A 19410-nucleotide genomic window follows, 5' to 3' on the forward strand; every position below is an offset into this window, starting at 1 on the left:
AACTTCCAACGGCATCCACAGATCTCAAAGTACTTTACAAAAGATAGGTAAGTAAAAGTCCGGATAATTCCAAGAGACACAAAATAGGCTCGACTCTGGTCTGCTACCCCTGTATAAATGCAACTGAGTTGCTCTGGATATACACTGAGGTAACAGAAATCCAGATCCAGCCTTGTCTCGTACATTCATTTTAAATAATAGACAGGGCCAGAAACGCTTACCCCTGTTAAACTCACATCAAGATCAAAACCGGTGAGGCTCTCAATCCACAATCCTGTAAAAGTTTACGCCCATGAGTAACTAAGCACATGTGTAATTCCACTGAGGACAACGGGATTACTCACATGCTTAAAGTTGAGCATGTTCCTAAGCATTTGCAGGACTGGAGCCTTAGTCTTCCCTTTCTCAGCCGATCCCTCATGTGATTTGTTTGCATCACACACTAATTTTCCATCAGTCGAGTTAGTACTCCAAGCTGATTATCAGCAGTGCTTTGGGAGTCTTTTTTTACCATATCGCTTTTCTGACCCAGAGAGTTGCCGGGTTCACTGAAATCAATGGGAGTCAGGACCTCTGGATCAGGTCCATTAGAATTATCCCAGTTTCTGATAACCCTACTACCACACGTTAACCAGTGAAATTTGAAAGACACCAGTTTGTTCATGTTTCTTTAATCAGTAACAAAATGAGAACATCTGGAATTTTATCAGTTATTTGATGCATAAAATATTGGAGTGGCTCTTTCCCCCCTTTTTGCACCTTTTGTTTTTTTCTCATTTCTCGGTAAAAAATTACACATCTGGAATACAAGATTTAAAAAATAAAATAAGTGCTTTGAGCACAGCACTTGAATACTGGCTTTAACATTTCAGTTTCATAAGCAAAAAAACAGTACAGCACATGATATAAATATTGACGCCATGTAACGTACAAAACCTCTACAGAGAAAGGCCAGAAGACACAAACTTAACTCTACTGTGGCTCAGATCATTTGATATATAACAAACAAAAAAACTAAGAAATCACTTCACCTCTTCCCCGAAGGCCAGTGTAACAGCACTAGTTAGTAGGTATTACAAGCATGATATGGGGAATTTCTAACGTGTGATCTTAACAGCCCATCACAGTTTAAATGATAAGATCCTCTAAGGTGCAAGATTTCATTCCGATAAGGAGACAACATCCAGTAGCGGTGTCTGAGGCATTCAAAGCCGAGAGAGCAAACCGGAAATATTGATGGTTTCTCCCATTATGATTTCCTGCCTTCACTTTATATCACGGCATGCGGTGTTTGTCATGCAAAGTGCGTCTCCAAAGCGAAGAACGTTCCTCTGATGGGACATGCCCAGAGAGTCAGAAACAACACAGAACCCATATTTCTCTGGTGAAATATTCCCCTGGCCCCACAGCATGGGGAAACCTATGTGCTGCTTGCTGTTAGTCTTCTAGAAGCAGTAACGGGAAGATGAATCATCATTCGGTGTCACACCGCTTGGTTCCTTTCTGTAAATCCTTTGTCCTTCATTTTTGCCCTAAGTCCTCCATAGAGCATGTCAAAGGAAGGAAGGAACCATGACAATACTTGCAAAAATGACACTGGCCTGATTGGAATGCATCTGTCACCAAGGCCGCCTGTACCTGATGCTCCAAGACCCATGTAGAATAGCCCAGGCTGATGAAGTTATCTTCACTGAGGGACAAGAGGGGAAATATTGCTCCTTGAAAAAATGGTCCGTGTAGGGAGGCAGCAGCTGGTGTGGAAGAAGGGATATGCACGACTGAAATGACTTTGTTTAAAAGTGCTGCATGGGGTTTTAACCACATGAAGTCCACGGGAATTGCATGGCACTGGAAACGTAGGGATGGGGATGGTGGTGTGATATTTTATTGCAACAGTAAACACATTAACGATCCTTTACCCAAAAAGGGCCACGTTCAGCCAGTTCAGCGGAGTTGCCCCCGCCATGAATTTGGCCCTGAAACCAGAAGCTACTAGATTGTCAACTCCTAGATGAGAGCGGTGTGAAACTTCATACACATCTTGCCATCGCCTGCAGCTGCCTGGTTGTTGGAGTTTTGATAAAGACTTGGAGCCTGAACATGAGGTGGGTCAGCCCTCAATGCTCACAGATTGGCCTGGGGATGCTCATCGCACGGCATCAGGCCCTTGAAATGCCTCCCTTGAAAAGCTTTCCAGGGAAACCAGGCCTGGTTTTGAGGGAGCTGGGGCTCACTTTAGGTGCTGTTACAGGAGGACTCGCAGTAGGGTGACCAGATGTCCCAATTTTATAGGGACAGTCCTGATATTTGGGGCTATGTCTTGTATAAGTGCCTATTACCCCTCACCCCCATCCCGATTTTTCACACTTGCCATCTGGTCACCCTAACTCGCAGCTTCACATGGTGTCAAAATCGGATGAAAAAATCCACAGTTTTGAGTGAGTTTTGATTTCAGTTTTGGGGCTCTGCTCAACCTCCAGACTCACTGATTCTGAACCCCCAACACAGAGCCAGAACTAGTGGGGTTTTGTTTTTGTTCCCATGAAAAATCCTGTTTTCATCTCCATTTTTTTTTTAAATTTTTTTTGGGGGGAGTGTTGTTAAAAAACAACAACAACAAACAACCCCCCAAACAGAGTGGCAGATTCCAAGGCCAGAGGGGACCACTGTGATCAGCTAGTCTGACCTCCTGTATCACACAGGCCAGGGAACGTCCCTGAAATAATTCCTGTTTGAACCAGGGCAGATCTTTTAGGAAGACATCCGATACTGATTTAGAATTGCCAGTGATGTAGAACTAACCGCAACTCTTAGTAAGCCGGTCCAATGGCTAATGACGCTCACCGTTAAACATATATGCTTTCTTTCCAGTCTGAACATGTCCAGCGTCAACTTCCAGCCGTTGGATCTTGTTACACCTCTACTAGATTAAAGAACCAAGAAACTGAAAACTCTTCAGTTGAAAACTGAAGATATGGGGGGATTTGGCCAAAGTGTTTCAGTTTTTGGATACTGGGGGTGGGGACAGGGGAGGAATCATTCCCATGGAAATTTCCATTTTGAGGAACAAGCCATTGTTCAGTGAAAAATTGTGTCAACTGTCAGTTTTGACCAGCTCTAGTCAGATTAACTCTGGTTCCCACAATCCCCCTCGTCTTCCCTACCGCAAACCACGTCATCTGAACTTCACCCAGCCCCGTTACATAGTTGTCTTTGTAGCCAACCTTCCGAGTTTGGAAGGAAAAGCTCTCAATGACCCACTGGACGTACCAGAATGTGTGTGGGTGAAATTCATCCCTGGTGTAACACTACTGACTTCACTGGAATGTCAAACAGGGTCCCAGGAGTTTTAATTAAGCCCAAACGCCACAGCCGAATTAAAGGAATCCACAAGAACTGGGATTAGACCCCCAGCTCTGTATTCAGATAATGAGCACCTCCATTTGACCTTTAGAGATCAGAGAGGAAATCAGTTCTCTTGGTGCTAGTTGTTATGCGCGCCCCCACTCCCCTTTGCCTGGCTGATATGCGGGGGGAGGGGGGGGAAGGAAGGGGGGCGGCGGTGCAAGGCGAATGTGATTCTTGGTGCTTTTTTTCCATGTGCTTCTCTACCCCTTTAGGAACATTTCTAAAGTGAGCCAGTCGACTCCTTCCCAGTGTCCCAGTCCTGGATGCTGGATGCTAGTGCACAGGCGTGCAATGGTGCAAGAGGAGCTTTCTTCACATACCTGCACACAGGGCAGCCAGAATCCTGGTATAGTGAACTCCTGGTTATCCCAAACCCTATCTTAGCTGAACCCTTATCCAAACCCCTTCCTTGCCCCCGCCCCCAAAACAACTACTCGCTAGAGGTCTATTGTCAGTAAAATAGGGTCACAATCCAGTGAGCAGATGTAATCACTGGAGCATTTAGCTAGGGATTTCACCCTCCAGCCATCAGTGTCATAATTAAAGGAGAGCCACATAATTTAGGACACACCAGGTGTGTAGGGGATGGGCTTGAGGGGGAATAAAGAAGCAGGTGATCAGGGCTCGCGGGGATGAGAATGAAATCTGTGGGTATGTATTTAACCCCACACATGCACGCACACACACTTGTCCTATCCCCATTCTGGCCAATGGTTTCTAAAAATAAAGTATCCACGTAACGGAGACTGGGATAATACAAACACTGTTCCCTGGCACAATACGGCTCTTAAGCAGTACTCATATTTCCGTGCATTTCAAATCTCCACAGCAAGACCTCAGAGTCAGATTGTCCAGCATGCCGCGTTGCAAGTGGGCTCCGGGGGAGACAGACGGACTTCTCGGCAGAAATCGTCTCAGTGGCAAATTCTCTCTGTCATTTCTTTCTGCGTGGAAAAAAAAGAACAGACAAAACAATGTGTCTTATCAAGGTGGAATTTCAGCCAGCTTGGCAGTTCCGCAATGAGAAAGCGCCATGGGGAAACTGACATCACTCTCCCAGGCTGTCTCACGGGTATTTTTCACCAGAGGCTCATACTGAACCGGGTCCCTCTGGCTAGCCAGTGGGACTGTGTTTGAAGGAGACAACAACTATAACACAGTTTGCGAAACAAACCCCATTCAGATGAGTTCATTCGGGCCTCTCCTGCTCCTATTTCTGATTTATTTATTCACTGAATCACCTTACTTGGTTTAGAAATAAGAGAGTTCTGAGGAGGAAAAAAATCTCAGTCTGCACAGTTCTGGTTGTTTTTTCTATATTCTCATACCCTTCCTCCCTTTAAATCACCCCTTACGCCTCACCTTTATTACCTGTGCAGCACAGTGCTTCTCGGCCTGAGAACGGCTGTCAGAATCTGGCCCTAAAAAGAGAACAGTGACCCCTAATTTCTTGTACACCCACGGCAGTGCACTAAGAATTTCTGATTACCACCTTAACATAGTTAGCAAAGCACTTAAGTCCTCTAACTAAGCATGGGCTTAGCTGGGGAAGCTTAATTGCGTCACTGAATCCCGGCTTTCATGTTTAGGAGCTCTCTAGCCTTGCAGTTGTTCATGATGCGCAGAATATGCTGAACCAATAACCAAGCCCCTGCTCCAAACAGCGTAATCCCTGTTCCAATGAGAGTCTTTTCATGGACATCAATGGGCTTTGGATTAGGCCCTTCTAGCCCAGTTGTATCCAGCGTTAAGTCCCTCTTGCAAGAGGGCGGACGCCTTCCAGACGAGCTGGAGTGGAAATGTTTAGACAGGAACATGCAGTTCAAACGGCGAGTCTCTTGGATGATACCTCAAACACTGTCTGGATCAGCGGGCACTGCAGATCCCATAACACTTTTCTATAAGAGAAGGAATTTGCCCTGCTGTCCATATCCAAAACTTTCCTTTCCCTCCACTTCGGAGTAGCTCATGAAGAGCGTGATCCAACTCCAGCTGAAGTCAACAAGAGTGTTTCCTTCAGAACTGGATGGGCCCTGTGCACTGATTGGCTACTGTACTCCACCTCAGAAGCAACTGGACTGCTGTGGTGTGGAGGTACCTTTGGGATGGAAGGCACGGTTATAAATGTGCATTACTGTTAACCTGGGCTGCTGCTTCCAAAGCATTGTTGCACTGTGATGCATTGTTTTTGTCTAGGTCCTACATGCACTTTCATTTAATCTCAGTGATGGATTGGTGAACTTTTATAATCAACTGGGCATTGATCTTCTAACCCTTGGAGTGCTCCGTAGTTTCCACCAGGATGACACCTGTGAATGGAGGATTGAGGAGCAGATAGCACAGGGCTGCTCGTTCGGATTTGGTGGGAGAATTTCCTGTAGCTGGGGGGTAGTTCTGGTCCCAACTCCCTGGGGGGAGGAAAAGGGTTTGACAGCTGGGCACAGGACTGGACACAACTAGATACCTAAGGAGGGAATGAGTCGCTTTGTCTCATGACCAAATCAAGTCATTAAAAATGATCATAAAACACATATTTATCAAGCTAATGATCTGCCTTCTTTAAGAAGAAGCCCAAGAGCGTACGATTGCTAAAACAGAACTCCTAGCTGGCTGCTAATTAGCTCTGCAAAATAAATCACCTGGGGGGAAAAGAAAAATCAGTATGCAGAGATGCCTCTTTTAGGAAATAAATGCTGAGCATGGAGAGCTAATTACTTGCTAGAGGTCTATTGTCATTAAAATAGGGTCATTACTAAGCTAGAAGAAGAAATGTTATTTATATGGTGGGCACACACAAAGACATTACATTATCATTTAAGGATGTTATTTAATAATCACAGAAGTGAACACCTTCTCAGATTTAAGGCTCTCAATTCATCCTTAAAGGGGCCGTGTCAACGTAAAAAAAAATCCGCTAAATTATAGAGAAAGCCTAAAATGAGTATAACTGAAAGATTAGAGAAAAAGATACCAGTACTTTATTGCGTCCATTTTCCCAATAAATCAGTTTCAGTTTCCGCTGTACAGTCAGATAGGCCTCCAACAAAAGAAACTGGCAATCGTACAACAAGAGGGGAGGGGAAATACGTTTAAAAGGGAAAAGAAAAGAAAGCGTGATTGTAAAAATCACAAGGACTGAGAGCGGGACTGAGGGGCAGGTGTGGAACCTGAAACTACTTTTTGAAACTGACTCAATTCCACAGGAACGGTGTCACTCCCTGCTGCTGCTAAATATTACAGCAGGAAGATCAGTGCATGTTTTACATACCATCTGTGCTGCAGTGCCTCAGGGCGGCCAACCCCCCTGGTTCAAAAGTCATGAGCCAGCCTCCTCCACCCCCAAATGATGAGATTGTCTTACAAGTCATGAGATTTTAAAAAGTATTTCTGGATTTTCTGATTTGCCTTTTGAACCTTTAGGAGTCATGTTTTCAAGTTTTTCTTCACAACTGTGAGGGCTAGAAACCTACCTTAAAAAAAAGAGGTCAGATTCTCACATAATCACATGATTCCAGGAGCTGGGGCTTTAAGAAAAAATAAAAAGTACCATGACTAGCTAATGCATGGTGGAGGGGGGGAGGCAGCGGGCTAATCTAGATATTTATAATTAAATGGCTATTTCCATGGTAGGCTGAATAGGCATCCTGTGGAGAGCTTGGAAACAACCCCTCGCCCCCGGGAGTTGTTTAAAGAAATAAAAAATGTTTAAAAAAATAACACCTGTGGGAGAAGGTGCCATCTCCTCGCAGAAAGGGAAGACACACCAGATGCTTACCAGCCGCAAGGCAAAGAGGCAGCCAGTTGCACAAGGGTTAGGTTAGGGTTGGTGCCAAATTTAAAGGGCCAGCTTCAGAAAAGCATGAGTGGGAACTTTTCCCTAAAAGGGTAAACGCTGCAGTGTTTGGAGGGCACAGGAAGACGCTGCCTCTGTGTTGTGAATGCCCCCTTATATCACATCTCCAAATGCACACAACAGAAATTAAGGATTCTTTGCAGGGCCGACACAGAACCTCTGGGTCTAAACATAAGAGTCTTTACAGCTTAAGCTAAACAGCCAGGCAGTTAGCTCAGAGGCCGTTGCAAACTCAACGTCTTTACGTGGTCTAACCACTAGGCAGGGAGAAGAGAGCCACACATCCACACTCCTAGCACCAGCTTAGTCCCCCAAACCAGTAGCCTGACTGCCCTATATGCCAGCTCCTCTCACACAGCGAGCAGTGTATGCTTTTTTCATAGCCTTCATATATATATATATATATATATATATATATATATATATATATACTGGCCCTTAGCCACAGCCGTTGTACACAGGAAAAGACAAGACAGAGGCCCCTATAGAAAGCAAGCTCTGTTTAGGCAAATGGAATGTTTTCCTTGCCATGCATCTGTCTTTCAACGTCAGCTACATTAGCTGGGCGAGATTCTTGGCTGGTGGAAATCAGCATCACCTGTTGACTTCACAGGAGCAAAGCCGATCGCAGGTTTATACCAGCTGAGGATCTGGCCCAATAGTTCAGCTCAATCATTTTTCTGCAGGAAAGCAAGTTTCTGGTTTTTCCCTGGTTCACCATCAGCTGGGCGTGTATTTGAGAGGAATTTGTAAAACTTCCAGAGAAAGGTTAGTGGGAGTGTTTTATTTCATTTCTAAACTGGATCTAATTTAAGACACGCTGAAATTTTCAGAAATGAAAGGAGGATAGCGCTGAAGCCAGACATGAGCATCAACTCAGGACCGCTTCTTAGTGCCCCTTTAAGAGTTGCCTTGGTGATATTGCCAAGGAGGTCACAAGGCGCTAGAATCCATAAAGGCTTGTGCTGTAAAATCTAATTTCAGCCCCAAAGTGCTTTTAAAAAAAAAAATGTAGCAGAAAAAGTATCAGCAGAGAGGACGGAGTTGATATGTAAAAACACATCAGAAATCAGCTAGGTGATTAACGTTGTCGAATGAAAGTTACAGTTTTCCACACAAACGGTGTAGCGGGGATGGGGGGGGAGAATCCCAACTTCCCGTTTCAACAAAACTCAGTCCGCTCCTAAATACAGCCTCGGGTTTGATGCCTCGTTATCGGTACAGAATCATAATGCATTCTGCTCGTGCTTGTCCCCAAGAGATACAGCCCCAACGATCTCCCTTGGGAGACTGGAGACCCTGCACGCTCTGGGAAAGTTTGTCAACTGGAGAACTCTGGGGCTCTGAAGGGAGAAAGGGCAACAGGGGAATTGCCCACCCTGGATTTTTGGAGTTGAGGTCAGTGGCTCTCTGACTATGCTCCATGGACTACTAGAGATCTAAGGAGTACTCTACAGTTGTCTGCAGCGAGTTGGATGGGTATGGGTGGCAGGAAGGTGACACTACAGAAGTAGCTGGTACAGAGCGACTACGATGCTACGTGGCAAAAGTTGTGGTCATTAAGCCACTAGCCCTCTTGTATGGGCCGTGCAGAGTGTCCAGAAGGCCCATGTAGCCCTTCAAGGATGAGGGCTCCCTCCCAAGACTGGTAGGCCAGATGCAAGTTACAGCTGCGGGGGGCTGCATGGGGCAAAGTTAAGGCCTAGTGTAAGCTGGTGCAACCCCAGTGAAGTCAGAAGTCTCGCTTACAGACGGGATGGATACAGTGAATGTGTCTTTTCACTTAGCTGCAGGAAGAAAGTATCTAGAGACCAGACCCCCTTTCTATTAGGACCCTCCCCCCAACTCATTTTCCCCAAGGCCACTCAGTGAGTCAGGATTAGAAATAACAGGCTCCTTATTCCCGAATGCCAGTGTAATCAGCGCGTAGGCTCCCCCGGCGGCGCCTCCTGCTGGTCGTCTCGGGAATTAGCTCACCAGCCGTCAGAGCGCCCTCTGCAGGCCAGGTGTCCCACCTGTCGTTGGCCCCCCGTGTCCCTCCCGGGCCCCGGTGCCCTTGTCTTGGGTGCTGCCCTGGCAGTATCCCACTCTCTCTGGGTCTCCCCACCTAGGGGAACCCCCACCCGCTATCCCCACATCGCCTCAGTCGTGGGGCGGACTGCAGTCTATCAGCCAATCATCACAGGCAACAAGGGGTTTGGACTGGCTGCCTTTACCCACCCTCAGGCTGCCCCTCTGCAACCCCAATACCTATGTGGGCCTAGGACCAGGCCCTGCAGCCTGGGGCGTTGCTGGCCTAGGGCTTCCCAGCCCCCAAGGCCTTTCCCCAGCCCTGCCTCACTCTAGGTCCCCAGGTGAGCTCCCTGCAGCTAGGCCTGTCTCCCTCTCCTGTCAGAGGGAGACTTCTCAGTGTCTGGCTGCCCTGGCCTTCTTATAAGGCTGAGTGGCTCAGTTTGGGGCATGGCCTCAGCTGCAGCCACTTCCCCAATCAGCCGGGGTTTTGCTCCTTTACTCAGCCCCAGCCCTCTGCAGGGCTTTTCCAACCCCTTCAGGGCTGGAGCGGGTGTTCACCCCGCTACAGCCGGTGATCATTTTTCTAAAGCAGAGGTTCCCGACCGGTTGCCTGCAGGACATTTGCTGGTGGCTCGTCCCATGATGCGGGCTCCTCCCTCTCATTTCCAGCTGCTACCCCCCATAAGAAGGCAGCTAAATGGCACTCGGCACTTTCCAAATATCACTCGGCTCTGGGCAGTGGGTATCGAAGGCCGGGGGAGGCTAAGTCTCCCCTATCCCAGGGCGTGGCCCTGCCCTCCCTCCCCCTCTCCTCTGTATGATGAGATAACAGCACTTCCTCCCGCACAGCGGTGTGGTGCCGACAGGTACGTTCAAGGTTATGAAGCTCTCAGATGCTGCAGTGATGGGGAGCAGATAAGTACCTTAGACTGACAGGTTTATTTGCCTTACAATAGCATCTAGAGGTCCAGGCCCCTGTATAATACTAATGCCTAGATCTTATATAGTGCTTTTCATCCGTGGATCACGTTGCAGTTTGTACCCCATTTATCCTCACGACCCCCCTGGGAGGCAGGGCAGTGCTGTTATCCCCCCTGTAGAGAGGCACAGAAAGGCCACATTGGGTGGTGGAAACCCAGATTTCCCCAAACCTAAGCTCGTCCCCTAATCGCTGGACGATCCTTTCTCTCCTGTTGTGCTAGGCACTGTATAAACTAACACAGAGCAGCTAAATGTCCCTTCTGGCCTTGGGATCTATGACTATAACAAAGACAGGCCCTTGCCCAGGGACGTTAAAGGATTGTGAGCAGGAGGGGAGGCAGAGCCCAGAGTGGGGAAGGAGGTACCCAGGAGACAGACTCTATGACGAGTTGGTTCACACTAGGAAAAAGTTGGAGAAGCCCTGTGCTAGGCCCCCCCGCCGCTCAGAATTAGCCAAGTCCTCTCTCTGGTGGCTGGGCTTAGTTAGTGTGTTCTCCAGATCACTGCAGCAATGCTTAGCCAAGGGACCTGCTGGCCAGTAATAAGATCATACTCGGCACTTCTCTAGTAGGAGGGTATTTGAGGCTTTCAGTGCACTCTATGGAGGTAGGGAAGTGTTGAAACCAATCCCGGGTCATCTGTGAATGCCACGGTTTGTCATTATGTGGCACGCTGGGGCCATTCAAAACTTCAACAGCAGGAACAGAACTTGCACCCTCCTACTCCGCCAAAGTACAGGAGCAGTTCGCCATATAGGGCCAATGACACACAGCTGAGTCATTCCGATTTCATCCACTGGAGAGTATTGATGCCAATTCACTACACTATTGCAGAGAAGGATGCTCCAGTGGTGAAGGTGCTCGCCTGCAATTTCAGAGCCCCAGGTTCAATTCCTTGCTCCTCCAGAGTGCCTGGGTGACCTTGGCCAACTCTGGGCCTCAATTCCCCTTCTGTGCAATGGGAATAACACTGCCCTGACTCACAGGCATGCGGTGAGGACAAACACATTAAGGACTGCCAGGCACTCAGATACTATAACAAATGTGTGTTTGGGGGAAGGGGATGAGATAAGCAACGAGAACTAGATAGACCCTCCCCGCTTCATAGCTACAGAAAGTGAACTCTGGGGCAGTCGTGGGTCACACAAGCGAGTGAGCGGCAGAGCCCAGAATAAACAGCCACATCTCCTGATTCTCAGGCTCTGTTATAGCCACTTCACCACCCGGTGAGAGGAGCAAAAAGGGAGTTTGGCTGAGGGAGCAGGATTAGCGCTACAAAGTCTCTGATGCAGCCGCTCTCTGCAGATCTTACATTCCCCAATTTGCCATTTAAAAGGACTGAGTCTATCACCCAATACACAGTCAGCAGCTGTCAAGGCTGCACACAAATTGGCCCCGTTGCCTTAGAGCCATTCCAGCTGCTTCTACATCGATTTTCAGTGTGATATTCTCCAGGCTCAATTCGGTGGCGGGTGAGAAAATGGGCATTAATCTAACTGCCAATGGGCTCACACTGGCCTCGCACAAACATGGAAGCTGGATTTGGGAAGCAGCAGCCAGCCTGGATTGGAGGAAGGTGTTATAGGTGTATATTCCAAATGAACAACAACGAGAAATATCTAGATAGGAGCTTCATGAAAGGGTGCACGAAAGAAATCCATACCACCATGGCTAGGGGTAAGAATCTGCCCTGTGTTATACGGGTCAGACTAACGGCCTCCTGTGTGGAGCAGGGGCATTGTAAACTAATGGTTAGAGCGGGACCCTGAACGTTCTGTTCCAGGCCCTGCTACTGACTTGCAGTTTGACCTCAAGCAAGTCACTTAGTCTACCCCTGCCTCAGTTTCCCCCTTCCGAAAAGCAAGATAACTTCATTCATCTTGCTAAAGTGCATTGAGGTCCTTTGCTGAAAGGGGCGATTTAGGTGCAAAATATTATTTTCTCATTCTTACAATTCACACCAGGACACGGCCAGCAACCCCTCCCCCCAGCCCCAATCAAATAAACAAAGACCCGTGACTTATTGAAACGGTGCAAGGATGTTAGCCCTGAAACTTCCACTTATTGTGTCTTAAAGGAAAGAGCATTAGGGAGGGGGAAGTGGTTTATTATGGCAACATTTTTTTTCCTCTCATCCTCTTCAGCTTCCTGGTCTTTAATAGTGTTTGGGGCCAGAGGCGGAAAAGAGCAGCTCCCAGATGCGACAAGCTTAGCACGGCTCCCGCTGTCTCAGCCAGAGGGGGGCTGTTTGGGGGGGCAGGGGGGCTCAGCTGCTGCCTCCAGCCCATGGGGTTCCGGTTGGAGTCTTGGCTGCACTAACAAGCCATATTTTTCACGTGTATAGCAGAGAAAAGCACTTTACAAAAATGACTAGCTAGATCTCACTGAGTGATTTGGCCTTCTACACACCACTCTGGCAAAATGCAGCCATCTCTGGGGCAGACTAGAGTAGTGGCCAGCCAGCACATGGTCCAGGGGAGGGCAGTTTTGGAGAAGGAACTCAGGGCAGATCCCCCTGCTCATAGGAGAAGTGCCCTGAGCTATTTATGGACTGCACAAAGCAGATGGGACCTTGATTTTCCGTCACTTCTGAAAGCGAGCAAATTGCACAGGGATCCGGGGTGCCTTTGGCAGTCAGTGCCCTCTCAAAGCTGTGCGTGATGCTACGGCAACTGCCTCAGTTTCTCTCCCCACACCGTCAGTCATCTGGCCCTGGGCAGGGTGGCTTCCTCTTAGGACTCCAGTGGAGTTGTCTATAGCCTTTCCCCTTGAGGGGCAGTAAAAAGTCTGATGGACCAGGAGCCCAGTCACCCTAGCAAAGAGGCAATAATCCCAGCCCCCATAGACTCCAGACCCCTTAGCTCCAAGAGGTTTTACTATCCCCTTGGCTGGCAGATGGTAGGAGACCCCAGCCAGGCCTGCTCACTCCTCTGGGTTCCCAGGGACTATGCATTAAGCAGGAGGGACTGGCTCCTCGCAATCCTTTACTGCTTCTCAGTCCACCGCTCCTGTAACCCTCTTCCAGACTCTCAGTTTCTAATTCTCTTTCTCTGAAAGTCCGACTTGCAGCGGCTCTTCCGCTGAAGGAGTCTCTCCTTAGCCGAGAGAGCTGGCCTACCCGTTAACCTCTGCGTGGTCATGGCAGCCTGGCGTCTATGCACCCCACGACCCCAGGACTCACTTTCTCTGACTCAGAAGAAGGACTTACGTTGCTGGGGTTTGACTCACTGAGTCAGAGTATTTGACCTAAGACTGAGCCATTGCCTTGGCCCCCAGGTGGTCACCCACAGAGCAAGCCCATCTGCTGAGCACGCGAGCTATCATGGATGGTTGGGTCTGTTGGACGCCAATTAAGAGATGCACTAAGAGCCAAGGAAGACGAAGTTACACCAAGGATGAATCCAGCCTGTTCCCCTTCAGATGAACACCGGCATCATCGTACCAAGCAGCTAAGCTCCTCATGGCCTCAGTGGACCCCTCAGTCACCCCTTCTGGCAAATAAGCTTTGAAAACCTTTTAGCATTTTCAGGCCCCGATTCCAGCCACGTGACAGTCACATGTTCGAGTAGCCGGGAATCAATCCAGCATGAACCACAATGGGACGGAATAGTTATTGAGATGCAGCTCATCAATACCGAACAAGCTCGTCATGATTAGGGTCGTTAGGAAGAGGAGCTAATCAGGCTGAGGTGCTACTTGCCAGAGCTTCAGGCCATTAGATCAGAATTAGTTCATCTTAAACTATTGCTAGGGACGTCATATGAACCGGAGTGCTCTTTGGCCAGCTGAGCTACCTGAATCAGAATCAAATTGATGAGGCAGGATAATTAATTAGGGACCTGGATAGGTTTCTTCCCCCCCTCTCCCCAAACTTCCAGCAGACCTAGATTTTCCGTAACTCCCCTGCATCAGCCATGTGGCACTACGCAGACAGTGTGCAGTGCTCAAAGGCAGGCAGAACCCAATCGGGTCAGGAGATGATGTCTCTCACAGCCGGGCAGTGGGGGAGGACAGTGGCATTAAAGGCATGAATATAGGCCCTGAGCCTGCAATCAGATCTGCGAAGGAGGAACTCTGTGCTCATGTGGGGTCCCCTCCATTCAAATGACCCTTCACGTCATCACAATTCTCTGCATCCACAAAATCATAGACACGTCGGGCTGGAAGGGACTTGGAGAGGTCATCAAGTCTAGCGCCCTGCACTGCGGCAGGACCAAATAAAACTAGACCATTCCTGACAGGTGTTTGTCCAACCTGTACTTAAAAATCTCCAGTGATGGGGATTCCACCACCTCCCTTGGAAGCCTGTTCCACAGCTTAACTCCCCTTAGAGTTAGCCAATTTTTCCTAATATCTAATCTAAATCTCTCTTGCTGCAGATTAAGCCCATTACGTCTTGTCCTACCTTTAGTGGACATAGAAAACAATTGACCTCCTTATATCGGCCCTTAACATATTTGAAGACTTTCATCAGGTCCCCCATCAGTCTTCTTTCCACAAGAAGCAACATGGCCAGATTTTTTTAATGTTTCCTCATAGAGCTCAGGTTTTCTAACCCTTTGATCATTTTGGTTGCTCTCCTGTGGACTCTCTCCAATTTGTCCACATCTTTCCTAGAGTATGGCGCCCAGAATTGGACACAGTATTCCACCAGTGCTGAGTAGAGCAGGACAATTACTTCCAGCATCATACATGGAACACACCTGCTAATATACCCCAGAATGATACATATCAGTCATTTTTTGCAACTGCATCACACTGTTGATTCATATTCAATTTGTGATCCACTGTAACCCCCAGATCCTTTTCGACAGTACTACTACCTAACCAATTATTCCCCGTTTTGTAGCTGCGCATTGGATTTTTCCTTCGTAAGTGCTTTGCACTCATCTTCCCGTCACCATGGCTGGCGTCCAACCAGGTGGGCTGACCTATGTTATTGTTGTGATTGTGGTAGCACGTAAGGCCCCCAGCCAGGGATCAGGGCCCTGTTAAACGAGGCGTTGTACAATCAGAAACCCTGTCCCAGGAGGGCTCACAAGCTTGGATATAGACAACAGGTGAATAAACAGACATGCAAGCATGGGCGAGGGCAAGGCAACAGTACAGAGAGGTGTGTTTGCACAAGTTAGGAGCCAGGGTGGTCTCAGTGGCCACGTGGTCACCAGCCCAACCAATACCAGGAGGTATTTTTTGGGTGATGTGGCAGAGGCAGGGTTTAAGGAATGACTTAAAAAGAGGATCAGGTGGTGGTTTGGTAAGTTCTTCCTAAGCATAAGAGAGAAAACATGGAGGTGCTCATGGGAAAAAGTGGAGAAGAGGGTGATCAAGTCAGGTACGGCTGGCAGTACGTCAGTGTGAAAATAATACAATGGAAACGAAGAGCAGGGTTCAATGGCGAAGGGCCATTAAGGTGAGGACAAGGACTTCAGTGGGGGAATAGGCCTCATGCTCTCTTTCTGCAGAGAGGTGAATTTCACCCCCACGTGAAGTAGGCAACTGCTTACCAAAGGCTCCAGCTCCCGGTGGTCAATGAGGCTGAACTCTTTGATGAAGTAGTAAAAGTGCTTGTAGCAGGTGTTGACATGGGCCTCAGCCCCCATGCTGATGATACTATCGAAGTGATGGATGTAGACGTGGACGAAGACTCGGAAGAGGCGAGTGAGGATCTTGGTACACACCTGCTGGAAGTTCTTGGGGAAGGGGACTCCTGCAAGGCAGAAGCAAAAGCCATTTTCAGCGTTTAAGCATTTGACAATTTCCAAACAAGTAACATTTAAAAGGCTTGGTATATCATCATTACAGTAACAATATGGAGCATTCCACCTCACTATTTATTACACTGACGATCGTCATTTTACCATTTCCTGGCACTTCTCCCATCTGCTTGTAGTGTCCAACTGTTGTCTCTCATCCTACCCTTAAGCACGCTTGTGAGTCTTTACAAGAACAGGGTCTAATTTTATGCACTGTGAGTAGCTCCACTAAAGTCCCTGGGAAGAGCCGCTGTGGGTTTTGGATCAGGACCACAGTTAAGAGCTGTTCAAGAAACAGAATATTTCTTTTGTGAGAAGTTTTGAAATGACTTTCCATTCTGAATCGGAATTAAAACATTTTGCTACGTGAAAAAAGACCCCAAAAAAGGGTTTTTAATTGGAAAGATCAACATGGCAAATTACCACATTTTAGACGCAAACAAAAATTTTACAAAATGTCAACATGAAATGTTTTGGCTTCGTTTTCAAGTGGCCATTCAAAATGCAGGTCTTTGTTTTGCTTCCCCCAACTGGGAAATTTCATCCAATCAACATTTTTCCGGCAGAAAATTCCAATCTTGGCAAAGCCACATTTTCCAACGGGAAAATTTTTCAGTAAAAAAAAATTCCGTCAGCTCCACCTACATAAAGTTAAGCCCGTGCGTAAGTGTTTGCCGGCTCGGGGTCTTAGACTGTAATTTCTTTAGCCCGGTGGCTGTCTTTTCACGGAAGGTATGCATAATGCCTAGCACAATGGAGCCTTGAGCCCTGATTGGACCCCATAGGTGCTACTGTAATACAAATAATTATCAGTAACAATAACAACCATCAAAGCTCTTAATAGACATTAGCTAATGAATCCTCCCAAATTCCTATGACAGGCGTGCAGTATTAAAGCTGGTTGCAGGCTTTAAAATGACAATATTTTGTTGTGCCGCCACCTTTTCATCCAAAATTGAAAACGCGCCTGTCTTTTGACTATTTACATTATTAGCTCTTTAGGTCAGGGGCTGCGTCTCAGCCGGAGTACGTCTCCGCTGCAGCTGCTCAAACTAGCACAATAAAATAGTAGTGTCGTCCGGGGTAGCACAGGCAGTGGTTCAGGCTAGCCACCCGAATATGCACGCAGAGGTTCCAGGCAGGTTTGTGCTCACGTGGCTACGTGGCTCTTTTTAGCGTGCTAGCTTGAGCCGAGCTAGCGGATGTCTGTCTACCTGCACTGAGCAGCACGCTCCCAGTTGCAGTGTAGAAGTATGTGCAGCACAATGGGGCCCTGATCTCAGTTGGGGCTTCTAGGTGCTAGGGGAATACAAATAATAATGCCTCCAAGGGGCACACAGCCGCAGTTCTTATGTCACCTTGATGCAGGTGCCCTATCCAGCTATTCCGCTCAAATGCACCTTGGCCGGAAGGGGTGCTAACTCCAGGAGTCTGGCTGCCCATGTACTGCGGGCTGGGAGAAAGGATCCCACTCCCCCCACCATACAAGCCTGCAGAGACACAGCTAGACTCAAACTCAGAAGGTTCAGCTAAACTTGTCCGAGGCGACCCAGCGAGTCAGTGGCTGTCATGGGTTTATGCCACAGAAGTTCCTGGATTCTAGTGCTACATTTAATCCGTCAGACTGTGCCAGGCCTTTGCCCAGCAGTTGCAATGGAAGTTACATGGGACCATGGAGAAGAGGCTCTGGAGCGGCAGCCGCTTCGCAGAACGGAAATCTCGGCGTGGCAGGTTGGCCGACGGGCGGTGCAACTAAACCCATTCCAATTCCAGCCCCAGCCCCCCCTGCCCTATTATACACATTTAACCATGTCTGAAAACAAGCTCCACGCCAAAGATTGATCTGTATAACCAGGCTTTATAAGATATAAACATAAGAGCTCCATTAACGGTGCTCTTTCACCTCAGCTCACTCTTAGGCACTACTTTCAACGACTCGCTGAGAAAGTGCCAGCAGCCAGGCATTGGTTTTCTGCACTATGCTTTCAAGTGGGCTATGCTGGGTGTCGTCCCCCCCCCCCCTTTGAAGTCACCCCTGCCTGGAAAAGTAGCAAGAGCTGTTTAATCAATAAAGCCACCCAGCCTAATGAGCACAGATTGGCGTTTAAAGACATCTCAGCAGAGTTGCATCTGCACAACGCAGCTTCTTCCGATGATTTTCCGATGAATTCCCGGTGCGTCACTGGAGATGAACGAGCACGTGTTAGTTACAGCCACGTTCACCGCTGTCCAGCAGTGCTCTGTGTATTAGTGCATCAAGCTCTACTATTTAACCGTGGGAAAAGTGTCCTGGTTGGATCTTGGTGAGTCCAGTGACCACGGCAGGCCCAAGTCATGAAGTTTGGACCTGGATGCAGAGGTCAAGGTGATACGGTTTGGGTTTCGTTTTGACCGGCTCTCGCAGCCAAAGCGTGCTAGATAGAGGAAATGGGACTAGGCGGTGTTAAATAGGGACCAGTTGAAAAAGTTGGCTCCATCTGAAGATTAGAGGACCTGTTTTGAAAATCCAGATCTACCCTTTCTCCCTGACCCACAACTCAACCTCCTCTCAGAGGCTCAGGGGATCTAGTGAATTTCACCTACAGGATTCCGGGTCAAATCCAGCCTAGCTTGGTAGTTACTAAATGTTTACCAGTCGGTGGTAAAACAGGTTGGCTGATCTCAGCCTTGTTCCCACCTGAAAAGTGTCTGCCTCACTCAAAGATACCATCGCAAGTCTCGGAAGAGGAGGACATAGATGAAAATTTCCCACAACTGAATTTTTCAAAAATTCTGTTTGCTGGGAAGTTTTGAAAATATTGGTTTGGAATGAAAACAAATTTTGAAATGGCAAAATGTCCCATGAAATGGAAATCTTGAGTTTTGACCAGGTCTATTCATAATAACGTCTGCTTGACAGTAGCTACTACCGGCGCTGTGTTCTGTGACAGATACTTGTCCATCTCTTTCCACGCTAAAATCACTGTTCTTTGCTTTTAAAGCAGTTTCCTAGCTAAGACTTGACAGAGAATTAGGCAACTTCTTCAGAAAGGAATTCTTAAGCTTTGTTTTCAAGCAGCACTGACTGCTTGCTATCCTCCTGGGAAACTGCTGGGTTCTTCAGCAAGAGAGATTTAAAAAAAAAAAGATAAAAGATTTTTCCATAATCCTCCATTCACAAAAGTCAGCACTTCAGAGGCCAAAACTCAGAGTGCAGCCAATGCCACCGCTGGGCTAAATCCGAGATGTACTTAAGAGGAGAGAGACAGACTACAGTCTGTTTCCAAAAGCATAGTTACCCCTAAGCTCTGCAAACTATCGGAAACATAACGACTAAGCACACCACCACAGGGGGTCCCCTTCCCATACACTGATTTTAAAAGCTGCATAGTATTCATGTCATTTATAGATCCAACGGACC

At 47.7% G+C, this 19410-nt stretch overlaps 1 protein-coding gene across 8 annotated transcripts in view; it reads right to left on the reverse strand.

Moving 5' to 3' along the window:
• Window positions 1–655: 655 nt before the first annotated feature.
• The window catches only part of MOB3C (MOB kinase activator 3C), a 48173-nt gene continuing 29418 nt past the window's right edge, over window positions 656–19410 (reverse strand). For 4 of the 8 annotated variants that reach the window (XM_065553773.1, XM_065553771.1, XM_065553774.1 and 1 more), the window contains exon 3: window positions 7980–15964. In XM_065553773.1, the coding sequence (XP_065409845.1) occupies window positions 15663–15964 (302 nt within the window). In that variant the 3' untranslated portion in view covers window positions 7980–15662. Of the gene's footprint in view, window positions 4353–7979; window positions 15965–19410 lie in introns of those variants that run through there. The other 4 variants (XM_005284881.5, XM_005284882.5, XM_024104936.3 and 1 more) reach the window with 3 other exon arrangements.

This window comes from Chrysemys picta, chromosome 8 (assembly GCF_011386835.1).
Source record: "Chrysemys picta bellii isolate R12L10 chromosome 8, ASM1138683v2, whole genome shotgun sequence".
Taxonomy (NCBI): Eukaryota; Metazoa; Chordata; order Testudines; family Emydidae; genus Chrysemys; species Chrysemys picta.